At 41.1% G+C, this 27896-nt stretch overlaps 1 protein-coding gene across 1 annotated transcript in view; it reads right to left on the minus strand.

Annotated features, from left to right (window-relative positions):
• HIPK3 (homeodomain interacting protein kinase 3) overlaps nt 1–23783 on the minus strand; it is a 57847-nt gene extending 34064 nt beyond the window's left edge. The window contains 1 exon segment of the mRNA XM_010161309.1: nt 22690–23783. Within this exon segment, the coding sequence (XP_010159611.1) occupies nt 22690–23783 (1094 nt within the window).
• Nucleotides 23784–27896: the final 4113 nt, after the last annotated feature.

Raw genomic sequence — 27896 nt, forward strand, 5'->3', positions numbered from 1 at the left:
CACTGATATAATACCAATAAAGATAATGAATCACTCTCAAACATGTCCTCAAGTGAGAGCTGCAATATACGGCACATAAAACCCATAATCCATCTAAGTACCACACTATGTCAGGGACATTTGACAGTCTATTTTCAACTTTCAAATGACTTGCACCAAAATACAAAACCAAAACATGTCAACTAAAAAAGTATTTCGAAACAACGCCGACTACCAAGAATTGCAAAACTAAACCTGTTGGGAAGTCTGACTGTTTTGCACAGGATGTAACCTTTGGCCAAACGCTGAACACTGCCCTAACGGCTGATGTATTATCAGAGTCTACACAGTGAGAGTATTAACTGGGAACGCCTGCTCTTTGAAAAGATAAAAGCTAAACTTCACTTCACAAACCTCCTCTAAAAAGGCATCTGTGATTTCCTTGGAGACGTGAAGATTTCACACTTGTTTTGTTTCCAGCATATATGAAATTCCCAAGGGGGTGGGGAAAAAAAAAATCCGCAAATCAAATTGTTACCTGTTCTTAGTCCCAGGAATTATTTTTAGTTTATGTTGTCATCCCACAAATTGATAGGCTAAACTTCCAAAGGCCAGCCCTGCATTATTTCATCAATGTTTAGTAAGGGTCCCAACACTGGCCTTGCTGTGCCTTCACTAAAGGACTTAATACTTCCTTTTGAGCCAAGTTCATTATGTTTTCTGGGAATTTTACATCGTGGTTTTCACTCTCAGGAACAAGTCAGTATAAAAATATGTGTAACCTGTGTATGTTAAAATGGGGGAGGGGGGGGAAATCTCTTCTTGAAAGAAAGATCCCACCTCCCAAAAGCAGCCCACTACTGCTCTGTTTCAGCAATGTCCTGACATTGCTACACACACTTCTATCCATGGGGGGAATCTTTGTGGTTTTCTCCTATATTCATGAAGTTCCTGTAAATCCTTTTTGGTCACCAATATCAGCCAAAGATTATAGGCAACACCAGACAGGATCATTATCATCAGCTCAGTGGGATTTTTGTATAATATGCATTTCCCCAAAGGTAGTTTGTCTGAATGTTTTCTTTGTGAAATCTTGATTTTAAGATTGACAGCAGTCAACTTTTTATTGACTATACATGAATAAGAAATTGTATTATCCATTAATAGGGTAGCACACACTAGCACAAGTGGAGCACTATACTTAAAAGAAATCCTTGGCAGTAATCCCACTGCCGAGACAGACCTATAATTTTTTTTTGAATTCCCCAAGAAGATCTGCTGTCAACCAGCCTTGAAAAGGGTCTATAAACAACATGTATGTTAATGATGCTGCTGGGACATGAGCAACAAAATCATCCATTAACAAACAATTGCCAAGACAGTGGAAGACTTGAAACCTTGTACAGAAATAGCCTCTTGAGAATAAATAGTTGGAAACAAGAACAGCATCAAATCTACATCAAAATCAAAACAGAAGAGACTTAGGGGCTAGTAACACAACCTTATGAGGAAAAGAGTCCATTACAGCATAACGATAAATAAGAATATTTTCATTAGTCATTTCAGAACTAGACTAAATGACAGTGACAAACTTCTTTTTATTATTATTTTCTGGCTCTGATGCTGCAAATGTCGTTAAGCAAATCAGCTTGTACTGTGATTCAAGATTACAGATTTTTTAAAAACATAAATAACTAAAAATAACCAACTGGAAAAAGACATAAAACCCAGCAGACATCCAAAAAATACCAAAGGCTGCATTTATAGAAAGAAATTTAAATCTGAAGATAAAACTCACTATAGTCTACAAAAAGTATGTCAATTATTTATCGAGTCTTGGTACTGTGCGGTGAGTACCTAAAGACAAAAAGCTGCTTGGGTGAAGTACCAAGGAAAGATCTTCAACCACGCTTAAGAGTCCTCAAGCATCTCTCTTCTGAAATAAAAGGCAAGATGGCCCTGTTGCAAAACAGAGATCATTGCATTCTGCTACCATGTCATGCTCTCCAAGGACAGTCAATGTAATATTACAGTGTTCACATTAAAGCTTATTAAGCCCCATGCAGTAATTGTAATGCACTTTATTGCTACGTTTTCTCCCAAAGGTGGGTACAATTCCACAGAAAAAGTGATCATACACATTTTTGCAAGTTATAACCATAACCGTGGAGCATATTATGGACCTGCTGCAGTTAAACCTGATGTAAACAGGTTGACACGATTTGTAAAACTACAGGCGTGAAGGTTGCCCAAAGATACCAGACCTGTTTCTAAATCTTTTGTATTATTTTAAACATGACAAAAGCAGACTCACTATCAATTGCATATCCCTGATCTCAGTTCACACGCAGTTCATAGGAACTGTGGCAGATGACCAGTTGCCACTCACTTGCTTCCATTATCATTCCAATGCCAAAGCAGCATGGTGAGCTATCAGGAACCCCAACCAACCTAAGCATCATCATCTGATTTTATCTGCCAAAATGAGGGGACAGTGGTGTTCAACATTGGTTGATAAATTCCATCTGGGGGGGGAAAAAAAACCAAACCCAAAAAACAACCCAACCAACAACCTACAGTCAGCCTCAGGTATCTTCAACAAAAAGATTGTGCTCAAATGTCTTACATAGGGAAGGTTTAAGGACTCTGTAACAGCATCGTTTAATGAGGGATGGCATGGCAACCTTACGTCCCACTTTTACCAGCTCAAGAGAGCTACCAAAAATAGGCTTTGCTCCATGGAACAAACACATACCTCACTGTGTGTGTACTTCTTATCCCCCACTGGCGCCCGCATACCCAGTGAAAGGAGAGACAGGCAAAACCAGAGTTTGTTTCACTGTTCAGCTATGGAATAAAAAAGTAAGTTTAAAAATCTATGAATTGAGAGATTGTAGTTACAGTAAGAGTTAACTGAAGTAATTCATCAGGCATTTAACCAGCTATCTTCTTCCTTCCGTTGCTTTAAACCATTGCTTAACAGTGGAACCTCTGCCCATACCCTCCGGAGGGGAAGAGGATGGGAGCTGAACTGTGTCCAGGGGAATGCTATGGTGAAAAGGGACCCCTGGGGACACCTGCTTATCAGACAGGTAAAGTACAGCGCACTGGCTTCATAAACTTCATTTAAAGTGTTGTATAAATGCAAGCATAATTACAATTGTCATCATGTTTGGTATCTCCTAAACAATAAACAGGAATGGGTAAAAACTAGCTGACGAAGTTAATGCTCACACATGTCAACACAGCTTTAGATAAGAATGTTCTGAGATAAACACCTCCCAAAGCCACTGCATGTGCTACTGCTTCAATAAGGAGTTAATTGCTGTGTCATAACCATGTCAAAAAAAAGAAATCCCAAAAATATCGAGGCAATGTTTACAAGCTGCATGATTACTTTAGAGGTAATTATTTAGCTAGAACACATGACTCGTATTTCCCTATGAAAGGCTCTCTACTTAACTGGATTAACACACTATTGATAGCTAAATTCCACTGCCAGAGGCTACTGTCAAGTCATCATTTCCAGAACAAACCTATAAGCTATTTTCTTTATCCTGTGTGCGACTATTACAACAAGCTCATCATGAATTTGCTCCCAAAGTGCTGTAAAAAAAACGCTGCAAAGAACATTCAAGAGATTCATGACACAGGATTACCTGTTCTAATGAAATTAGACCATACATCAGTCACAGGTTGGATGGCTAAAAACATTTTGTAGCCAACCAAGAAATTAACAACTAATTTTTCAATATTGGGTTTTTTTAGTTTATAGACAATTCAATTTTGTTGCTGTTAAAATTGACTACTGCCTACAACTCAACTCCCAGATGTTTCTTCTAGAGAAAGCAAATCCAGGTTTGCATTCTCAGCAAACATTCCTCATGAAAATGTTTGGTTTTCCTGTCAAAAGGAACACTCAGATAGGTACACTCACTTTTTCTCCACCCGCTTCTTAACACACAGGCGATACGCAGATTTATTAAGACATGGAGACGTTAGCTAGGAGAGAACAGAAGTGACCTACCTCAAAAACCATTCCCTGCACCAACATGCATTCAGGATAATGCTCCTAGAAAACATGCCCTGTCCTGCTCTGCTCACCTTTGCTGAGCCTTCCCTCACCCTTCCGCTGCTGCGGGATGGTAACGCAGAGGTACAGCAAGGAAGAGGAACTCCTGAGCCCTCCAGTTTCATGCGGTCACCAACAGCTATTTCAACAAGCAAAGCCCTCTTTTTTTTTTTTTTTTCCCTCTCATTAACTCATTCCCATTTGCAGCATCTAACTAAAATCAGAAAGAAGTATAACTTGAAGTGGAGTCATAGTCTGTTCTTACTACGCTTCACACACACACACATGAAAAAAGAATTTATTTTAAAGTTAGATTTAGTAACAGGAACAAAACAACAACAACAACAACCCCCAACTTGTTCCAAACTGGGGAATTTTGAAGCCTACTTCCTTCCTCCTCTGCCAGCAACACTGTTTCCTGATGTTAATAACACCGGGTGGGAGACAGAGCAGAGGCATTTCTAACATGTCCCTGTGAAGGGCCGAAGGGAAGTAACCAAAAGGGTTAAAGTACGTAGGGAATAGAATCCAAAGAAAACATTCTCATTAGGGACAGGCCAGACTGATGCACTAGTTGCAGACAAAGGGCTCAGAAAACAAGGTACAGTTCCCACATTCTGCACAGAAAGCACTATCCTACTGCACTCACAGCTGCTTAGAAAATTTCATGAAATCATTTCGACCACAATTTACCCTGTTTTCTGTGCTCTTGCCTGGCTCAGCAGCATCAGCCGCCAGCGACCGCATTTCAAAGCGCTGGTCATCCATGCACTAAAACTGTCTGTCGCACCAGAGAGCGGCTCCTCATCAGGATCCCTTTATCCAACAAATACACAATCTATTTTGTAAAACACAACCCAACTGCGGGGCTCGGCTGCTGGATTTGGCCATGCCAGAAGTCTTTAAAAAAAAAAAAAAAAAAAAAAAGAAAAACCAAACCTGTAAAACAAAACAACCATTACTGTGCTACTAGACACAAAGAATCCAGCCTAAGGAAGCTCATGGGCTCAGGTTGCCAGCAGCTAGGAGGATATTCTGGGAACTATCAATATAAATATCATCTTTGCTGCTTTGGCTTTTCTTAGGCTTTCAGTATCGGTCACTATCAGAGACCAGATACTGACTGGGTCTTTGATGGTTCTGAGCTGGTTTTATATTCTTTAGAAGGTTAGGAGAGGCTCACGCCTCTATTATGCAGCCCTTTGCCTCATCCTGCCTTTTACTGAATGGGTTGTGTTTGATATAGCAGAAATAATGAGATTAAGCAAAGGAAGAATCCCCCTTTACAAAAAAAGGCCATCTAGACCTACCTGAAATACATTTGTTGTTTCACAGGAATGTTCGTCTGATAGTTTTGGTTTTGTACAAGATATCAAAAGCATTACCCCTAAGCAGGCATTTGTCAGTTGAGCAAATCCTACAAATCAGGTTTCAAAGCACAACTAAAGTTTTCACATTTTCTTTAGGCAAGTCATACATAAGCCCAATGAAGAAAAGATGACTACCTAATAGAAAAAAAAAAAATTGGAAATTTAGACTATAAACGAAAGGTACAAAAATGAAAATATTAACATTTAAACTGGATTTTAAAGAAAAGTTTCACAAAGAATAAAAAGAGACTCTGTTTAACCACATTACTGATTAATACCCAAGGAAATGGGTATTAATCCCTTTCAGCTACCAGTTCTTTAGGAGCATAACAGTCCATTCCATGCTGGAGGGGGGGATGGGAAGCTGCAGATAGAATAACTGACAGACAAGAGATTTAGAAAGAAAGAAAAAAACGCATATGCATTTTGACTTGCAAAATAAAAATATTCCTAATAGGACACAGTCCCTCTTTTCAACTACTCCCTTTGCATTCCCACCTCTTCTGCACACTGAGAATTACGTACCATGTCGCCTGGAGCCAGCCAGGAGCGTGGGAAGGGCCCAATTGCGTAAGATGTTATTAAGGCAGCAAAGCTGGCTACTTAACCGAAGATACTTAAATACTCAAAATAATTACACAGATTAGCCAGCGACTCTCACACAGGAGAGCTGCCTACCTGCAGCATAATGAGGAGTCAATCAAGCACACCCCCACCCTGTGCATTCAGCACTAGGTATCCGTGCCCCAAAGGCCGATGGTGGGAGACGCCGAGCCTTGCACGTTTACCACGCGGCAGAATAGGACTTACCACTGCTCCTGGTACACCCACATGCTTCTCAGTGATGGAAGGATTCCCCAACCATGGAACTCGTCATGGTATAACAATAAGGTAAGTATGACTCCCAAGTTAATTTACAGGCATACAGTATTTTTCCTTCAGAACAGAACAGCAGCAACTCGAACTCCTAAGGATACCTAGCAGTCCATCCCCACAGAGGCTTCTGCTCCAGATGCTGCGGTTAAAAGAGAGTGCCCAGCATAAATATGTAAAGAATCCTGCATGGTGGTTCTTCAGATGTCAAACACTGGAGTAATTTTAGAACAATCTGGGCTCAGACCTACTAAAGTTTGGCACAAAATGCTATATACTAGTTAAAGCAAGTAAGACTTTTTTTTTTAATAAGTAAGGATAAAAACAACAACAAAAAAAAACCCCACACAAGAGCAGAAAAATTAAATACAGCAATGCACTGCTCTGAGAAGGTAGTTCTATAAGTACAGGTACGTACAGCTATGATGATGTGATTCTGAGTGTGCACTCTCTTCCCACACCTCAACACATTTTTGCGTAGGGATGTCTTTTGCTTTTGGAGTTTTGGGCTTTTTTTAAGCGATTTTTTTGAGTGACACTTAAGCTGTGCTGTTCTCATGATCCAATAGCTAAAGAATTCCATATTGCTTCCTATCTAAGTTGTAGTCCAATGAGCATATCCTCTTCCTGATGTATATAGCTAATTCCCATCTTTAACAGCGGGAATAACACATGCACGGAAAGGGCACAGCAAGTCCCTGAGACCTGTTGTAGGAGTAATTGCAATATATGCAGGTAAAGGTATTTTGCATGTGACAAGTAATAAGCCTGGGCACCGGTTCCTCTGTTCAAGAATTCATTATGGGTTTGTACACTCAGAGCACTACACACCCTACCCACCTAGTTTCCAGCTTTGTTTCAAGAAACAAGGCTATTCTGTCATGAATAGCTAACTGCTATATATACACATCTATGTACACCCAAATCATCACAGACCAAAGCTCTGTGGAGCAAAATGGGGTAGAAAGGATTTGGGGCTTTTTGTTTGGTTGTTTTGGTTGTTGGGTGGATATTTTGTTTGGATTTGGGGGTTTTTTGTTGTTGTGGTGGTTCCCCCCTGCCACGTTTTGTTGTTGGTTTGTGAGGAGGGCAGTGTGTAACACACAACCCCATTCCCTAATTTCCCTGTCCTGTCTGTGTAGCTTTCTGCTCCTGCAGTGGCAGTGCCAGTGATGAGAACACTGAACAATGAGCTGGAGAGAGAACTAAGAACACAGGCTGTTAGCAAACATCAGGAAATTATTTCCATTTAGAAGTCAGGAAGCTTTTCACACATTTCTCTACAGGTCTTTGTGCCAAATTCTGCTGAAGAGAGAATGTGCGGTCATGCCAAACAAATGAGAACAAGCATATCAACAACCACTGGACTTCATTACACTTTGTTGTTGCTGGTTTTTTTCAGATTCATGCCACTTCTCCCGTCAGACAAGAACGAAGAACCCTAGATCCCTATTGTGCCTTCTACAACACACAAGGGCAACAAGCATATTAGTCCAGAACTAACACACATACTGACTAGTCAGAAGGCCACTGCAGAACCGCAAAGAGAGCGACCAACTTCTTCCTTTTCACCTTGCAGGAGTCACTAGTTTGAATCTTCCCTCTGCTCTGGAGCTGCTGTTCATGTTGCTTGTAGTGGCACCTGCAGGACTCCCATCTGCTGTCAGATTTGGTCTGAAGCACTCAAAAGTTTCAGTGTTTTTTCAGACAAAACATAAATCACCTCTAAAGTTTTTCCCAAAAATCCCCACTAGATTAGACCCACGCAGCAACCACCTTATTTCTAATCTCAGGAGTTTCTTGCATTACCCATTTCAGAACTGTGACTGCAGGTAACCAAACAGCCCTTCCAATAAACTAGACATGGTCCATCTTCAAAACCAGTGCTTTCGCTTGTCCTCACAGCTGACCACTGGAAAGTTACAGATGCAACACACAGAGAAAGGTCAAAGATGTTGGCTGTAACCATTCTCTGAAGATCAAAGAAAGTCAAACAAAACATTCAAAGAATCTTTAAGAACTACACCGGCAGTCTTGTGCAGAAGAAAAGGTAAGCTCCATCACTGTAACTTAAGAACTGAAGAATGAATCTACTCAGATGACCTCCATTAAACCACAGAATAATCATACTTTTTGATTTGGTAATACACATTAGCCTGTGTGCTGCCTTTCATTTTTGCTTTCACCTCAAACCCCGTAAGTCAGTTGCTTGACAAAACACTGCCTGTCTCACAAAAGAGCGCTCTTCCTTAAGGCACAGCCCCGGGGGGGGGGGGGGGGGGAAAAAAAACCCAAAGATAAGGGAAAAATGTTTGAAAATACCTTAATAAACATCTGAAGCAAAGCTGAAGTCAAAGCACAGCAGCAAGGCAAAAGGTGTTGCTGCATCTGATTTTCTGCATGCTTAAGACACACAGGCGATGCAATTCATGAACGACGAAGACTCAGGCCACGCGTATGTGCAATACATGGCAGGAGGACGTATAAATAAAACAAATGTACCACCACATCTAGCAGCCTTTCACCTTACTTCAGCAATACCAGTTGACACACTAGCTTTCTAAGAGGTATATGTTCTGTTACGTAGCCCTGGCCCCCCAAACAGCGTGCATTAGCCCCACTGCTTTGGAATGGCCTTGGAAGCAACCAGGAGGTCCAGCCCCACATCAGCCACATGCCCCAGCGCAGGCAGGCAGGTTTCTGGTTCCTCCTCCCACTCTGGCACCCACACCGGTCCTGTTCTCTTCTGTGCCAAGCACAGGGACTCGGCTCTTCGGGAGCAACCCTTAAGATGCCCAACGAGTTGTTCCTTGGCACACATTTGGGCACAGCACTGGCAGGTGCTCCTTCAGGGCACTCGCCCCTGCGGTGACTCGACACAGCTCCCCTGAGCATCAGCCTGGCCCCCGCCATCGGAAAGACGTGGAAATCCAACACACGCACCGTGAACTGCTGGCAACTGCAGGTCTCCTGGGCTGGGAGGGGGAACCCTCCAATGACCAAGTAATTAACTTTTAGTAGAAGTGTAATTCTGTCAGGAAGGGCTGAGGCTACTGTTCTGCATGTGGTATTGCCAACTCATGTAACACTGCCTTATGTGAAATGGTTAAAGTTGATACAGATTACTTGCAGGAGTACGACCTATATACACTGGTTGATAACTAAACGATTTAACTAGTATTACACCAGCATTTTTTCGTACAAATCCACAGGAGTCAGCCAGTGGTCTCACCTAAGCTCGATCCTTCACACACACAGAATGAAAATGCTGAAGTGTCAAAAAATAGCTACAAAACAGGAAACCACGTACGGGCATGACCTCCACCCAGTCTAGTACATCCACATTAAATATCAGACTAAGTTTTGGGCTTCTAATTTTACACTAGACACCTCTGCATTAGAATAGAGGAGAAAGTCATATGGTATCATTTGTACACAGGCTAATAATGATGATACAGACAGAAACACAAAGGAAAAAAGTGTTTCTCCTATGTAAACGTTTAATAATCATAGCCAACAAACTCAGAACAACCATAAGTGAAGGGAAATAAAATTAGTGCTAATTAGTTTTAGGCAATCTTGAAATTGTTCTTTCAGGAAGGGAAGTAAATAGCTACAAACTGACTTTCCCAAATGGCACCACTCCGTGAGCAACCACCCCAGTGGAACTGTAATTCCAGGCACTACGACATGCCTGAATTCCTGATTATCCTTCTATTCAAAACCCTGCCATGTTGCAGTTTTCCCCTAGTTCCATACCTGTAAGTTTCCTAACTTTCTTAGCAGGTTTTCAACAACCCAGCAACAGCTACGTGTATAAAACACTGCTAAACAGGCAAATTGCACAGAGCAAGACAACACTAGAGACCTAAGTGGTGTTGGGCATGAAAGAACATGACTGTGTGCCAAGTCAGTGACAGAAGAGACTCATATAGCTCATCCAGCTTATCTACCAGAAGGGCAGAGAGACCAGTAAAGAAACAGCAAGAAATAAACTCCAGTATCAGTTAAGTACTTGAGTTTTTTTAGTGCCTGCCACTACAGAAATCACTCAGCATAATCAGACATCAACTAACTACAGAGCTTTCCCACCTACTTTTCATGTAGAGGAAAGCTTCTGATTTAAGAATACTTTCTTAGTGGAAGTTGTTGAAATAATTCAAGACTAGATGAAAACCAAAGCACAGTCAGAAGCCATACCATATAATCTACAAATTATATCCTCCTATTCTACTTTCCCGGATTGTTGTTACCAAAAATGCTGAGACACTCTGCTCCACTTTTAGCTACTCTCCCACAGAGGTAAAGTATCCAAAACTGGTTGCATCTCCACACAGCGCTGGACAATGTGACTGTCTCCCACTGGGAATAGCAAATATATCAGTGCACAAACTCCATCCTGCAGCCCCTGCCAGAAAGAGAGGAGCTGCTGGAGATCTCTCCAGCCCCGCTCTCACCCGCCAGGAGCGGCCAGCGCAGAATTCATTCACCAGGTACTTCTCTAGAGAAGCCAAAGACCTAGACAAAGACAAAGACCAAAGACCTAGACAAATAAGACAAATCCCAAACCCCATGAGCTACAGATACTTTACTGAATTCAGAAGCTTGGCCACATAAACAGAAGACTCAGAAGATGTTCTAAATGCACCTCAGAAACCATTCTTATGGTGAGTGAGGTGTGGAAACGTTGTTGAAAATTTCAAGGTGTTAAAAATACTCTTAACAAAACACGCATAGCCAAACAGCACACTTCATCCTAAAAAATAAACAATAGCTTCTGAGCTAAAACAGTACTGGTTGGCAAGAAGCAAGAGATTAATTATCAAGAGTGAGAAAATTAACAGCTCAAAATTTTAAACATTGCCAGGGTTCAAAAAGGCACTCAGCACACCATCCAGTGCTACTAGTGCAAACAATACTTCTGACATCAGACCTTTCTGGCAAGAATCATTAAGTGCTACTACTAATTAGCTAACTCCAGCTCAACCTAACAACTCAAACCATTTTTCACTTTTAAAAATAAAGATGTTTTTCAGTTGATAAATCTACAGGAATACACAGGTTAAGAGTTTCACATAGCGCTACACATACATGTATACAAAAGCCTTGTACATAAGCAGTGTAATGCATGCGGTTTTACAGAGAAGTTATGAAATGCACACATCTAAAGGTATCAGGGAAGTAAGTTTTATTGAAAGTAATAATAATAATAATGAAAAAAGTTCCAATTCAATTTCTAGAATCAATTCTGGACAATTAAAAGACATTTTAAACTCATATTAGTGGATGAACCCACAACATCAAAAAGAAGAGTGTTCAGTTGTGTTCTACATGCATTTACCTACATACACACACAGAGAATACAGATATCGCTGCTAAAGGAACATACTGAGTTTGTGTGGCAAGGTTTTGGTAGTGGCGGGACTACAGGGGTTGCTTCCGCGTGAAGCTGCTAGAAGCTTTTTTTGCAAGATTACCTATGTGCACTACATGTGCAACAATAAAGCCTATTCTCATGAAAGATTTCATCATGAAGTATCTGGTGTTTTTAAATATTTTGAACAAGTAGTATTGAATGACTGACTATAAGGGTGAGAAGTCTCAAAAATATCCAATAAAGCATTCAAAATACTGATAAAAACTCAGCTACGGTGCAATTCTGAAATAAGGGAACCACGTACCGAGATGGCATTTTGTGAGATTGCTATCCCAGGACAACAGAAACTTGTTTGGCATTTAAAAAGGGGGAAATGGCAATATTTACTATAGTCCTTAAGGCTCAGAACAAAATTCCATAAACACTTGGGTTTTAGCAGAGAGAAGCTGCCTGTGCAAACCTCACTGCCTACATTTCTGTTGCATACCAACAGCACGACTGGCAAACCACCCTGTTCCTCAGCTTTAGGTAATTTAGGCCCAGCACAGCATACACCATGGAGACAGGAGCAAGAAATCCTGAATCCCCTGGGGCATTTGACACGAGTTTAACAGACAAATGAGGACAGGTTTGGCTTGCCTGCTCTGGAGATACACTGTGACTACCTTTGCCCCCCGTCAACAAATAAGGGCTTCACAGCCAGGCTCCTCGGCTGCTGCAATCCAGATAATGTAGTGTCTTTTACAGAAAACGTAATATCTTCTTACTGATCTAAAATTCTAAATATCACGCATTCCCAAATAAGCTATTTTTAATAATTTATCCTTGAAGTACACATTTGCACTGAGAAAGACATTCTGGCCATAATTCTGGCTTTATGGCTTGTGAACAAAGATTAGACTTCTAGAAGCACAAGGAAATTAAGCAAACCCCAATGTATCCTGAATTTACTACCAGTTAAGTGGGCCTCCACTAAGAAGCGTGGACGCAGTTTTGCCGTTACTTAGCAGGCTAATGGTCAGATGTGGGCGTTAAGACACGAGAGCTGAAGTCAGCTTGCAGTCATACCGTGCCGTACAACAAGCTGGACAACACCGCACAGACCGAAGACAACGCTTCCCACTGTGGAGGCTTAGTACCACTGGCTTGTGCTTCTGCCCACTTCCAACCACAAGCAGGTGGGACAGGGGCCACAGCACTGCGCCCTCTCCCACATACTTTGCACCTATGCCTGCAGGGAGATTGAGTTTTATTAAATGCTTCATAGGGTTAAAAACGATTTCACTTTTCACCTCATCAGCACAACTTCGTCTGCATGAGGACTCACCTACTCACACACAAGTTCTACTGGTTTAAATTACACGATGCCTGCCCTTTAGTTAACTGTTGCTGTCCAATTACCAACAAACACATGTTTAAGCGCAATGACACTTCACATGTACACATGTAACATCACAGTTTCAAAATGCAACTGCTTGAAAATCCTATGTGTGAAATGCTTTTGACTTGCTTTCTCCAGTCTCCTAATCCAATTTCACTTGTTGGAAGGTATTTTATTAACAGTCCAAATAAAAATCCCTCCAAAACATTACCTAGCACTGCAGGATCAAAGACCCTTCAAAGAGAGTGTAAAATTTGACAGTATGGACCTTCAAACATACAGTATAAATTTTGACAATATGGATGTTTCAGGCAATCTATATTCATACCAATTTTAATTTTACTTAATTACATCCCAAATATTTATTTTCATGTCAGACACCTCTACCACTTTCCAATTAATGACAGAATTCACAAAAGGGTTTTTTCTTGTTGCTCTTTTGGTTTTTAATCATGACAGCATTTTATTGCTGATTTTGGTCTGAACCCACACGAGTGTTAAATGTTCTAAATGTGCCCACATTATCTATTTGCATTTGTCCAACCTGTTTGATTTTCAGAACAACTGCAGCAGTTTGCCTCCTGCAGCTAACGGGATGAGCCGTACATCCTCTCCCAGGCTGTGTCAGCAGAGCGCTGGCTCAGCCCATCTTTGAGTACTCAGCCATGCATAAGACTTCTTCCCCCACGCATCTGCTTCATCCTCTTGACTCGTGTTGGATGCTGTGAGGTGATGCAGAAGGTAGGCTTCGCCCACAAAACAACTCTCCTTCGAAGACAAGGATGCCAGATGGAAGAGACAGGGGCTGACGTATAGGCTTCACTTTTCAATCACGTTGATTTAGACCTAGTACTACCTGCTCTTACAACAGAAATACACAGCCATACTTCGAAACAGGCACAGCGGGAGCAGTTAGACACAGTTTTACAAATACAGCATTGTAGCTACCACTGATATTTTCTGCAATTAAGATATCCGATATATCCACGCTCATGTACACACAGATGTACAATGAACAGATCTTTGTGACATAAATATCAGTGCAGTGAAAAAAAGGACCATATTTCAGTAGATTATTTTAACGTGCGAAAAATAAAATCTGCTCCCAAAAACTTTAGCCATGGCAAACTTACATTTATTGTTCAACCTCAAAAAAATGAAATACAGCAAGAATTGAGAGCTCTTTTGCATTCAAGGTTATGAAAGAATATGCTTCAGTTTGAACAGAAGGGAATCTAAAGACCAAGAGAACCATCATTTGAACTCTGATTGAAGTTGTTGCTCCTGTCATCACTACTAATTTGAAATCTGGGCTGACATTACTAGAATCTACTAGAATGGTACCTTCGAATGCTTCATGTGTTATACCAGCTCATGTTACTCGGAAAATCTCTAGCTCAGAAAAACGACTAACTCGAAGGCTGACTGCCAATTCATCCACTCCCCATGATACTCCTCTGGATCTTCAGAGAGGATTTACCAAAATAAATAAATTAATAAATAAATAAACAAACAAATAAATTAAAGAATAAACTAAACAGTTGCAAATTTGCAATAACCCTGTCACTCTCTTCCACAGCATGCAGAAAACAAAAGCACCAGAACCATGCCAAAACTAAAACCACCACGCCATTACCAAAAAAATCTACTCCTCTTTTCTACTTCTATGAACAGAGAGTAATAAGGCACTAGAGACCACATTGTGTTGACTAAAAAACAAGTAAGAGAATTGAAACTACATTTGTTATCAAATAGCTACTTAAACATAAGTTATGATGAGCTAAGATTGACACTCCTGGAAGATACTTACAATGGTTTTAGTTAGATCCTAGTAACCATGAAATAAAAGTTTGAAATGGGGAGTAAATTAATTAGTGAACACTATGCAAAAAGTGCCAACAAAATCTTGCCAAATCAATAAAGCAATTTGTTCGCAGGCACAAACCACAAAAGCTTATCTTGACATTAAGTTGTTTGCTCAGATAAGAAAATAAACCAGCAGTCACAGCCCTGCAGGTTTAAAGGGGAGCATGGGGGGGAGTTGTTAAATGTCCCAATTCACTTGTAATAGCAATTCCTCACATTATCACGACTCTTTTCTTATATATACTACCGACAGTAACCGTGCTCAGAAGTATAGCAGCTGACTTCGAACACGCTGACCTTGAGCAAGCGAACGACCTCAGCAGCATGTACTTCTGGCTTATTTCATTGCAACAGCAAAACAGCCTCACCATCTATAGTAGTCTAGAGTCTCTGGCCACCACCCCTGACTATTTTAAGATATCCCAATACACTTCAGTGATGCACAGTTCAAAGTGATAGAATAACATCTGCTAGCATGTTGAAGTGCAAGTTGTTTACAGAGGCATTTTTAGCTTGTTCTCGTACAGCGCATCCCTAACCAACAGAAAACTCAATTTATTAACAGAGCTTTGCTTCCTGTTCAAGCATTTAAACCCCAAAATTTAAAAAACACATTTGAGCAAGAATTTTGGGCATTGTGAAGGGACAAAACCAAAGACATCCCACTCTAGATAAAGCTTATTTAGAAACTTCAAGTATGTGACAGCAATGGGTGGACTTGAAAAAGCAGTTGCTTCCTGAGATGTCGGTTTTGCATGACTTCTCCCCTTGGTCATCCCTATAAAGAAAATATGTACGAAGATAGGGTGACTGGGGTCTGCTTGCATACATGTTTTATACTGGTATTTCAGTTGTATGCTGATCTGATGTTAGCAGAAGATAAACAACAAGTTGCTCGATACAATGGATGTGTTACTCACCAAGTCATAATAACCCATCCTGCCAACAACCCTAACCGACAGAACATTCCATTTAACAAAACCACGCTAGGGACGTACTGCCAGGCTGCATTCCCCTGGAGTGACAAGGACTGCAACTAATCAAATTAAAGGCCCGTGAGAAAACAAGCCTCTCCAGGAATTTACAGCCACAAGAATTTTTTTTTCTAACTTTGAAGGAATGTGCATAAGAAAGAGGGAGAACAAGGGATCAAATAAATGTCATCTATCTGGGAGGGAGGGAGAACAGAATCAGCTGTTGGTTGTTTATTCTGAAACTAAGTATGAAGCTGTGAAAGTCAAGTACAAAGCTGCCCTAGTGCACTAGGCTCAGAACCCACAGACAGCCCTCACTACAGCCCAGCCCACGGGCAGTAATTAAGCCACAGAACTCAACTACTTTATTGTTTTTCCAAAACCCTTTAAAGCAGAAGAGATTGCACCGGATCAAATCACTCTTCCACATTGCAGCAGAACTGACCAGGCGAGTGAAAGCAATGTCAGTACCATGGGACATGATTATCACTCCTCCATACTCTCTGATCCTTCATGGGAGAGGAGGGTAAGAGGAGGAGAGGAGGAAAAACCTTCTCTCATCCAACAGGAATACATCCAACAGCAATTTTTCCATCTCTCTGAGCTCTACTGCAACACTAGTGACATTTGGCATTTTGTCTGGAACAACTCTGTTGATTAGCAACTATCCTTATTTGGAAGGCTGGCGGGAGGCTATCACTGTCCGATTCAGGAATGAGTTGACTCCACTGAGCGCATCTACTCACCTCATTTGCTTTTCCTTATGGGCACTCTGCTGAATAACTAGGATCGTATTTTACTGCTGTCACCAGCAGAAGAGGAAAACATTTCCAAGCCACGAGCATGCCTCAATAACCAGACAGTTTCCATTCCTCCAGCATCACTCATGCTGTCCATCAGCCTAGCGCAGGTTCAGCTGGAGCCCTGTTTAATACAGAGATCAATTCTATTGATTCCCATCTGTTTCATTTCCTCAGTGAATCTGACTATGCTAAACAGCATTTAGCGTACAGACTGCTGGATGCCAGGAGGAGCATCCTTGCATCAGGAAACTGAGCACTCGTGCTAAAAAACATATTTTTGGTTAAAAGTCCAGCTGTACTCCAACAGCAGCAGAATATGACACAGTATGATGAAGCAGATGTTTTCTTGGGAGACAGGACGCAAAAGACAGGAAACGTAACCGTTCAGGCAGCTACCCAGGCAACTGGAGCCGCAACTGTTCAACTCCCTTTGGAGGCTGCACTTAAGGAGCACGCAATGAAGTAACACACTCAGTCCTACACCTGGAATGGCTACTCTAGTCCAGGGTATTAGAAGTATTTTATGAATGGTAAGTTTTGTAAGGTTTACTGCAGTCTCACTTTCAAAATCATGCCTTTTAAGGAGACACCCCCAAATCAACATGAAGGTGATTCACCTTGAAAAAGAGTTAAGCATTAACTCCTCCCAACCAACAGCAAACCCTAGAAAGCATGAAGCTCTGCATACACAGACACTGCTATAGCTCTCCCTTAGCACTCCATGCTTGACATGCAATGCCAATGCAGCAACATGTTTTATGGGTTCAGTTGGTGTTATGGCCGAGCAATGAGTGGGAGAACAGTATCAGAGAAGGAAGAGGCTTCATCATTACCAAACCCTGCCACATTAGATGGAACTGTGCATCCTTCAATACTATTTTACCTGCTCTGAACAATGGCTGAATGGTACAGATGACAGTGACATGCAGAAGGCATCGCTAACTGTCATTTGGGTATTAGCTAACCAGTAAAACAGAAGCCCTAAACCACTGGTGTTGCACACAGCTGTTTCAAAAAGAGGAAGTTTCACACAGTTTTCAACTGATGTTTCTCTGGAAAAAGAGTCCTGGAGGGAGTACCAGACGAAAGAAGAGGTCTGCTGCAAAACCAGACCTCAAGAGTTACCCCTGAATGCAAAATGCTGAGAAGGCCATTGCTTCTCATGGCAACAAAAAGGAAAGTAACTGTTCCCTGAAGCAGATGGGCAGGACTGCCTTGAGCGTTTCAGATCACTTGACTCTTCTCAAAGGTTACTGCGTCTTGGAGCCTGCTGTTTTGAAGGCTCTCTTCCCACACCTGGCTCCCTAAATACATATAACCTCCGGAGAGAGGCAAAGCAAAGGAAAATTACTTCCACGGGGAGGAAGATGGAGGGAAACACCATACCCTGAGAAAAGTTCCTGCCTCACCAGATGAGTGCAAGACACTAGACTCAGAAATAAAATAAACGCGCAGCCTGCACCATGTGATAAGGAGAAAAGAAGCTTTTGATTCTGGATGCAGCACTCCCCTTTTCGTGATTTGGGGCAGCAGGGTTGACCAAAAGGACAGTGCCATACTTTTCATACCATTTCCATATATGACAAAAGTTTGACCACCTACACTGTATGTAAGGAGTTTTTCTTTTCAACGTGTATACACTGCCTAGTTATTTATCTGCTTAGATCACTCATAAAAGGTCAACAGTCTTCATGTGTGAGGCCAGCAGCAAAGGCTTCAAATACCAGATCTCTCTAGCCCACAGCTATTAAAATCCAGAGCAGCATAAAAACAGCATGTCAGCACAGACACTGTCTTCTAGGGAAAAAAAATCTTTAAAACAAATGAAAAATAATAATTTGTGACTTAAGACAGTGTACTGTGGTTAGTATTTATTCATATCCATACTCTAATTTCTAGCAACAGAAAACAGACAGAAGTTTCCAAAAGGTAATGAACTGTCAGGAAGTATTTTCTATACTTGTTTTAACCATTTTCTTACTTCTTTACTTGACAAAGCTGAAACAGAAACAGGAAAACATCAAAGAATTACCACTCCACTAAGTTTGTCTCCATTTTTCTGCTTGTCTACATCCTTTTGAAATTCAATTCGTCTCACTTTTTTACGACCTCTCCTCCTACCAAAGTACTGTAATGTCTCCAGTAGTCATCATTATGTCACCACTTCTTCTGCTATAGACTAAGGTAAGTAAATCAGACCATTATCCATTCACCTGGCTGTATTACGTTCCCTGCCTTAAATCCTAATCCTCTTATTACTTATTTTTCCAAGTCATTACTCACTTCCTCTTACAGATGTATAATACTGATACTACCATTCAAAACACACACTGTAACATCAGATTCTGTGGTGCTCTCCGTTCCCACAATAATTAGCTTGTGACAATCCCATGAACAAGAAAAAAAAAAAATATCAGTGACAAGTTCTGTAGGAACATAAATAAACAGATCACACACCAAAAAACACCAAACCCTTTTTTTTTTTTTATTCATTTTTGCAAAACTTCTTTGTGGGTTTTTCTTGAGCGTTCAACGTTCACCTCTACAGACACTGGTGGGCATACATTCTCCAGATAGAAAGTGGATTCCTATTCTTGAAACAACCATGGCACAAGTTGGAGTGCTGCCAGAATAACCATTCCTCCCTTCTCCCCAGGCCACTTCCCTCTGTCTTCACGTTAGCACAGGCACTCTGACAGATGGGGGGTGACCAGAACAAGGGACAGGGTTAGTATCACCCCTGGAGCAGGACAGCACTGGCAGCTCAGGGTTGAGAAGTGGCATCCCAGTGCTGCAGGGATACAGCTCTGCTTGCTCTCAACCTACACCATCGTTTAAGGACATTTCATTCCATCCTTTAGGCCTCAGATCCTGAAATAGTCACTTCAAAACAAAGTGTTTCCCCTGCATAACTTCTTTAAGTCCTTGGGCCTGGCTGGGTCCTTTTGCACATTACATTTACCCAGGAAATATCCGTACAAATGTCAAAGCAGTGCCTGTCACTTGCCACCTCTGACCATGCAAGGATCTCCGCTAGCAAGAGATACAGGTAAAGCTCATGCCAATACACAGAGCTTAGCACAGAAAACAATTTTCAAAGACTGTACTCAAGAATACAGATAATAAAACAGGTGCTATAGGTAACAAGCATTTTTTATAAAACATTCCCAATTTGAAATCTAATTGGATTTAGTTTGAAGCTTTAAATAAAAATCTATTTAAATAAATGTTTTCTTGCTAAATAACCTAAACAAACACACAGCACCGCTGAGCTCAAGGGGAAGAAAAGAGAGATATTTCGACATCCCAACTGCTGCTTGATTTTTTGTAAAGGGTTTGTTTCAACATGTCATAGCCAAACAAGTCAGACCAGCACTATCACTCCCACTCCTTTCTAATACAAAAAACCATTCCAGTACAGTTATATTTCATGAAGTAGCTCCTTATTTGATTGACAAGAAGCCCAATCTCTTGCAAAATAAATTCCATCTCAATACAATATATTCTCTGAAGGCCCGTCTCATTCCTCTTTAAAGTTTTTCTCTTCAAATTTCCTTGGCATAATCTACTTCAAGACCTTCTGAATCAAATCCCTATTTTCTGATTTTATTTACACTAGTCAGGTGCTTCCAAAGCAATGAAAAGAAAGTTTTAGAAACTGCATGCCAAGCTACACAAAATTAATTTGAGTCACACAACTGGTAGAGAGTTATGCATTCACAATGAAATCCAACATACTAAAAACCTTTTCAGAAGGAAATCTTTTCAGAAGGAAACTTCTTGCTGAAAATAATTTTGTGGCATTTTTTTTTTTTCAAAATCAAGTCAGTTTCAAAATTATTTCAACCAATATTTAACTTAAATGTAACACCAAAACTATTCAAGTACATAGACCCTCACCTTTTCTTTTCATGTCCTTTTTACTTTCAAAAAAAAAAAATACTGACCTAAATGCTACTTTATAGCAGGTGTATAAAACTATACAAGATAAAATAATAGATTCATGTACTGAACAGCCTGAATATTTACAAAACACTTAAATGCAACTTAGTAACTAATTAATTTTAGGTGCACATTTTATGAGTCTCTATGAACATGATTCAACATCATTAAGCCAAGACAAGCACATACACCCACGAGTTTTATTCTTGGGCAGGGGGAAGTATATTTTTGAATGTACATCAACAAGCCCCACTTACTCACACTTCAGTGCATGTAATGCAATACAAGTATCCAAAATGGCAAGGAGTTGCACATGCATGTGGGCAACTGAATAAGCACAACAACACTATGTCTAATGAGCCAACTGAAACGGAAAAATTCATTTGAAGCTACTTAGTCAAGAATGAAGCACTACAATAGGACTACCCAGCCTGGCTGTCTACAGCCTCACCCTTTGTCAGTTCCTGAGGAGTGGGGGGGAAGAGGAGGGAGAAATGGCAATAGCTCATGATAATGTGTAACTACTTCAATAAATAAAAAGCCAAAGTACCTAAGTAGTATTCTCAGAACAAGCATCTTGAGTATCTGCTGCATTTGTATGGAACAGCTGACATCGAGACACTTGCACTTGTCTAGAACAGAATCATAGAATCACAGAATGGTTTGGGTTGGAAGAGACCTTAATGATCATCTAGTTCCAACCCCCCTGCCATGGGCAGGGACACCTTCCACCTTGCAGAATTCATTCTGCCTTTTCACGACTTGCACGTTTTTATCCTGAAGGGCCTGAAAATACTGTATCGAGTGGTGTAGACCAAAATGAGCTCTCACATTAATTTCTTATTTCCTCTCATGTACTTTTTTGTATAATGTGGGCATGCGTCAATCCATATGGTTTCCTGACTTAGTTTTCTGTTGATGAACTTAGTGTAGTTTTTAAGCCCGTAGCTGCAGTTTGCAATTAAGTAATGGGGAAACACAAGTGAATTAGAATATTTTACATGAGCATGGTGCATGAAACATTCTTGTTTACAAGCTACAGTCAAATAGTAGATTCTTCTGGCACGAACTAGTCACTAATTTCATCAAGCCTACAACTGCCCTGCACAAGTTTTCACTCCCTGCATGAATAGCTGTAAAATATTTAAAAGTTTTCTCCCAATCACTCATTGTCCTAGCTCACTAGCTTTTTACTGAATTTGCAGAGACAAGCAATACCCAAGACATACTACTGCCAATGCTGTAAAGCAGAACTGAAAAAGGTCTTCAATAAAGACAAGTTTAGCTTCTAAAGAAAACAAAACACCCTCAAAGGCTAAATACTAATGGATTTTACATGTCATACAGATTGGATAACTACACAAAGAAAGGATTAAAAAAAAAAAAAAACCCACCCACAAAATCAGAAATATACATCCCTTTTGAGGCCAATGTAGAATGCAATGATGTACCAAAAATCACTTTAAATGCCCATCTGGTAGCACCTTAAACACTGAGGTATCCTACCGCTCACTAACTCCGGAAGTTCACTGAAGTCCACAGCTGCTGACGGCACTCAATCAGAATGGGGTTTATAAGAACTAGACAAAATATTTACAAGTGTTGGAGAAAAACAGAGGTGTTTACATAATCTTTGGCAACAGGATATAAAAACATGGCACTTGTAGTACACTGTCCAGCTGCTTACAGAAAAAAACATCATGTTAGGAAGGCAGGAAAGGCAACCTAATCAAGCAAGTGAAACCTAATTTTTTTTCCTCTTTTCCTTTTAAAAAGTCTCATGAGAGGTCTCAACGTAACAGTAAGTGAATGCAACGCAAAACATACTTCTAGAAAAAGGTAACACTGTAAAAACATTCAAAGCAAAATATTTGCATTTAAAATTGTAACCAACTACTTAATCTTAGTATGGCCTTCATTCTTAGATGTTTCTTATGTTTTCCAAATTACTGCTATTAGTTACCTGGAAGAGTAATTATTTAACCCATTAACTTAAATAAATGCTGAAACTTTCTTCCATTAAAAGCTAAAAGCAAAGTAAAAGACACCTACCTGTAATACCGAGATTGTAAATAGGTTGAACAAATAGTCTTTGATACATGGCTGGCAGACCCAAAATCTATTACTTTAACCCGATAAGGCTGCCGAACAGGATCCACCAACATAATGTTCTCTGGTTTGAGGTCAGCATGGATTAAACCCAGACTTTTTAGTTTTTTCAGTGCAGTGGCCACCTGTTGCAGAATCGGCCGTATTACTTTCAGTTGCAGAGGGCTGAATTTGTTTTGTTTCAGGAAATCGTATAAATTCTGTTCCAACATCTCAAAAACCAGACAAGTATGGTTACGATGCTGGAAGCATTCATAGGCTCTCACAAAGTTAAATTCATCAGCATTCTCAGTACTTAGTCTCGCTAATATGCTCACTTCTATTTGTCCTTGGCGTGCATACGAAGGATGATTCTTCAAGATTTTGATTGCCACAATCTCATTTGTCCCCCTCTTCCAGCACTTCACTACTTGTCCAAATGTCCCTCGCCCAAGGAAATCAAGAACCTCGTAAGTGTTTTTCACAGAGCACAATACCTCATGCTGTACTAACTGGTAATCTCCATCTCCGCTCGTACCACTCGGTTTTGAAGTTGCAGCCGTTGTCACAACCGTCACCGTGTTTCCTACGTTGGTTTGCAACATTGCAGGCAGGATGGACAGTTCATCAACAATCTGCATCGTGCTGTTTTGATTATCCAGCTCTTCACTCTTACGCTTCAATCCACATCGCTGGGGTCCTTCCAGGATATCTGATCGGCTTCCTTGCGTCCCAATCCGAGGTGCCTCTAACTGAGCTTGCTGCGCCCGCGCCGCCAACGCTTTTGTAGCACCTGCAATATTTTTTAAAGCAACAGCATTTGACTGCAACAAAAAGTTCTGTCCTCGAGGTCTGTCAAATGGGTTTTTAGTCTGAAAGTACGTACTAACCCTGTGGGGAGAAATTCCAAAGTTTTTACCATTCACATAGATTTGCGGGTAGGTTCTTTCGTGGTACACGCAACTGCTTGGTTCTAGTTTGAGTTTCTTCACACTACAAAAGGCACTTGACTGGGTTTGATAAACATATGGTGGATAGACCAAGACTTGTGAGGCCATACCTATGGAGGGAGAGAAAAAGAGAAGGTGAGTGACAATCCTGCATTCACATTTCCAAGCTTTGCAGAAGCTTCCTCTTCTGAAAACAACCAGGACATTAGTATATTTTCCAAACAAATAGCCTAAAGTTATTTCATTTCTTATGGCCAAGAGCAGGATGATCGTGCCTCACCAGCAGCGCGCGCTCTTTGGTGAGCAAGGACTGCGGCGACAGCAGGTTACAGTAGGAGGTGGTTTGGCTGGTTATACAAGGCAGGATTGAGAGAGCCTGCATCAGCACTGCCAGTAATTTTTCAAGTGGGGGAGCTACCCTTGTGCTGTTAAAAAATCATCTTCCATTTAAAAATCCCCAGCGTTTCTACATGCAAAAGTATTGTAGTGTCCAGTAACTTAAGTTAAATAACAAATTCAAATATCTATCAGTGATGATGTAACATAACTTAAAAGCTCTTAATTGCGAGCTGATGCTACTTGTTACACAATGCATCTGACCTACTCGTCATAAGCACCGTCAGGCTTCTGAGACCAGATGGACAAATGACACGACTGTCTCTGCTCTAAGAATTTCACCATGATGAAAGCAAAAGCGATCTGGCTGTGTGATGGCGCCCAAAATACCTTGAGGGTATGCGTACGAAAGAAATCAAGCTTTCTGGGTAAATTGAGACGTACAGTGATCTAACCTATTCATGAAAGGCAAGTGCTTTCTTTAAATTATATATTGTCCCACTGCAGAAGTCTGCACATCAGTGACACAGTTGTAGGGGGTAGAGCCACCAATTCCTACCAGCCACCCCTTCAGCTCAGATTTGGAGACTAAATATTAGCCTCATACTTTCAGATATGCCAGTTCCATGAGCTGGGCCATAGAAAACCTTCACCTGTTAAATTACGTATAATATTCTACAGACCTATAAAATATGTCCCTGACCAAGATCATTTCTGATAACTGGCCTGGTAGTTGTAGGTAGAGAACTTACAAGAACAACCTTCTCACAGAAAATTGATTTTCAAATGAATGTGAAAGGAAGACAAATAATACCTTTTTCTATATATATAGAATACATACATTTTTCATATATTTTTAAATATTTTTTTCTGACAACACAATTACTTCCTTGCCAAGAGAGAAGTGAAACTTAGAATAAAGGATTATGGATAATTTCAACTTTTGAATCCCCAGTAAGGCTGAGATCAAAATCCCAACCTGAATTACTTGACCTTCCTTGAAGTCATCACATTTTTAAAGGCTGTTCCCATACAGCCTCTCAAAAAGAACACTTGCACCTCAGCAATCAGTAATGAAGAAGAGTTTTGTGCACGAAGAGTCAGTTTCCCAGCCCACAAAGCCCCCAGGCACAGCAGCCTTGCTCTGCATAGCCTGTGCGACATTACAGCATTAGTCCCACTGCCTCCCTGTATTCACCCAGACTTGGGACACTAGATCTGCAGAAAGCAGAGCCTCAGGATAGTCCAGGGTCATGCTCACACCCTACTTCTCTTTCCCAGACATGAAGCAGAGTGTACCAGCACATTGCCTGAGGGAGGAGGACAACGGCAGAAATACCTGACCTGCATGTAGAATGCTGAATCTCAATCCCACTTTAAAACACACAGAACCCATCTCTCTGATTCTGTACTTTACAGCTCCCATCTCTGCACTGACCCTGCTATGTCCCCTTCCAGACCCATCAAACATCAGCCTCAAACATCTAAGTCACGTAACGCTAAACGCTAAGAAAAAGGCACTGAATGGACCCCAGTGTAAATGACTTCTACATTGCCCAAAATAAAGGTTTCAGGGAAGTTATGGCTTATACCAGCTAAATCAGCACTCAGAAATTAATTCAATACCAATAATACTTTAATTAAATCACTTTTTCATACCAAGCGCATGAAGATTCTGGCAATAGGTATTTAAATTGCAGATGAGTCACATAAAACTTGAGCCAGACATTGCAGCGACTCTGATCAACGAAAACTAACCAAACGCACAGCATAATTACTCTGACGCTGTGATTTGATTTATGGAAATTAGCACTTAAACCTCTTAAAAGTGATTAAAATAATCATACCATCACCTCAGTTTACCACCCTATACTGGCTTTTGCCCCAGCAGTAGAAGAAAACTTCAAATCCCTTTCTTTTCCGAAGCTGTTTGCCCAGAGGCAGGCGATGTAGAAAGCTGGAGATTGCCAGCAGCCAGGTTCTTGTCACCAAACATTATGGGACTGCCACCGGCCTCCTGCTCCACGGCAAGGATTTAAGACTAACTCTCAACCTCAAAATACACGCAAAAAGTCTTCAGGTTCTTGAATTCTCCGCTAAATAGCTTATCCCATTACAAAGCGCCTGGTGTACAACGTATTATTGTCTACAGGACTTTGCTGTAACCACTGTATTTAAAGGAATTATTTATTCTGATCACATTACTTAGAGCTCCAAAAATCAACCCTCACTGACTGACGCACAGCAAACATATATCCAAGCCTACTTGGAGCTACCAATGCCACCTGCACAGCTCAGGGCAAGCCAAACCTACCATCAGCAGCCTAACATTCTTCCAGTTTCTCTGGGATGAGTCAAATACCAGATTTACCACATTTGCTCCAAAGACACTCAAGTCTCCAAATAATTTCTTTTGTTTTCTTAAAATCTTCGCAAGGTTCCTGTTTAAAAACCTTCACTGGCTTTTTCACCATAATCCCCACATATACATACGCATGAGACAAGCAAAACGTTCAACCTCAAAACACTAATACCTAAAGAAACCGTTCCTCTTTTCATTACCCCACAAAGTTTGCAGACAGGAGAGTTCAGATGCCCAGTGCCACCGCTGTGACTCAGTCTAATGTAGATGACAGATGGAAGTACAGAGCAGACCCAGGAGCATGGCTGCACCGCTAAACTCCAGGTCAAAACCAGCTTCGGTGCGAGCAGCCAAAGCCGTGCTGCCCGACAGGGAGAAGCCTGCACGCCTGACCCATGGCCAGAGCCCTGCCACGCTGCAGCAACCCCAGCGGGTCCGCTCGCCACGGACCTGCCGTAACCAAACAGCGAACGTCTTGCTTGGTTTAACTTCTGGAGAAGGTATTTGCCTATGCAAGCGTGTCACCAAAGCCAACAGCATGAAGTCAAGACAATCACTTTGAAAAAGCAGTGATAAACCTAGACTGCAATTAAGGATGTTTCCTAAAGACACAACAACTCAGTACTGGGGTGCACGGTGGGGGAAGACACTCCCCTAGCATGGCCAAGGGATCACTCAAATTCTTACCCGAGCCTGTTGGGTCCACCGGCATTTAAAAACTCTCCTACAGTTCATGCTAATCAAACCAGTCCAGAAGGACTGGAAGCACACAGTCCCAGCTTTCTCCTCAACACTCATTTCAGTGCAGCCTTCCAGTACCTGAAGGGGCTACAAGGAAGCTGGGGGGGGACTTTTTACAAGGGTCTGTAGTGACAGGACAAGGGATAATGGGTTTAAATTGAAAGCGGGGAGATTTAGATTGGACATCAAGAAGACATTCTCCCCGGAAAGGGTGGTTAGGCACTGGCACAGGTTGTCCAGAGAAGCTGTGGATGCCACATCCCTGGAAGTGTCCAAGGCCAGGCTGGATGAGGCTTTGAGCAACCTGGTCTAGTGGAAGGTGTCCCTGCCCATGGCAGGGGGGTTGGAACTGGATGGTCTTTAAGGTCCCTTCCAAACCAAACCATACTGTCATTCTATGACAGTTTTTAGATGAGAAAAACTAAGCTAGCTTTATCATATTTTGAGGGTTTGTTTTTACTTCTTCCAAGCTGCAGTCCATGACCCTGAACTCCAACCACACTAACAGTCTGTTCTCAGATAAGAAGTGTTTATTGAGTTATTATGAGAACATTTTTATCAACTCCAAGAAAAAAAAAGGCACTAAATAAAATAGATGACATACCCTGGAAGAACAATGCAATCATGACAGACTGAACTAAAAAAGTCAAATTTTTACCCCAGCAAATTATAAACAGCCTTAGACTTCTTGTATGAGCATCTAATTTTTCAGCTTCCCCTAAACACTTCTCCCTTACCCCCATAATATGAGGTGTGTGGGGTTTGTTTTGGTTTCTTTGGGG

The sequence above is a fragment of the Eurypyga helias genome, unplaced genomic scaffold, assembly GCF_000690775.1.
Source record: "Eurypyga helias isolate BGI_N326 unplaced genomic scaffold, ASM69077v1 scaffold27881, whole genome shotgun sequence".
Lineage (NCBI taxonomy): Eukaryota > Metazoa > Chordata > Aves > Eurypygiformes > Eurypygidae > Eurypyga > Eurypyga helias.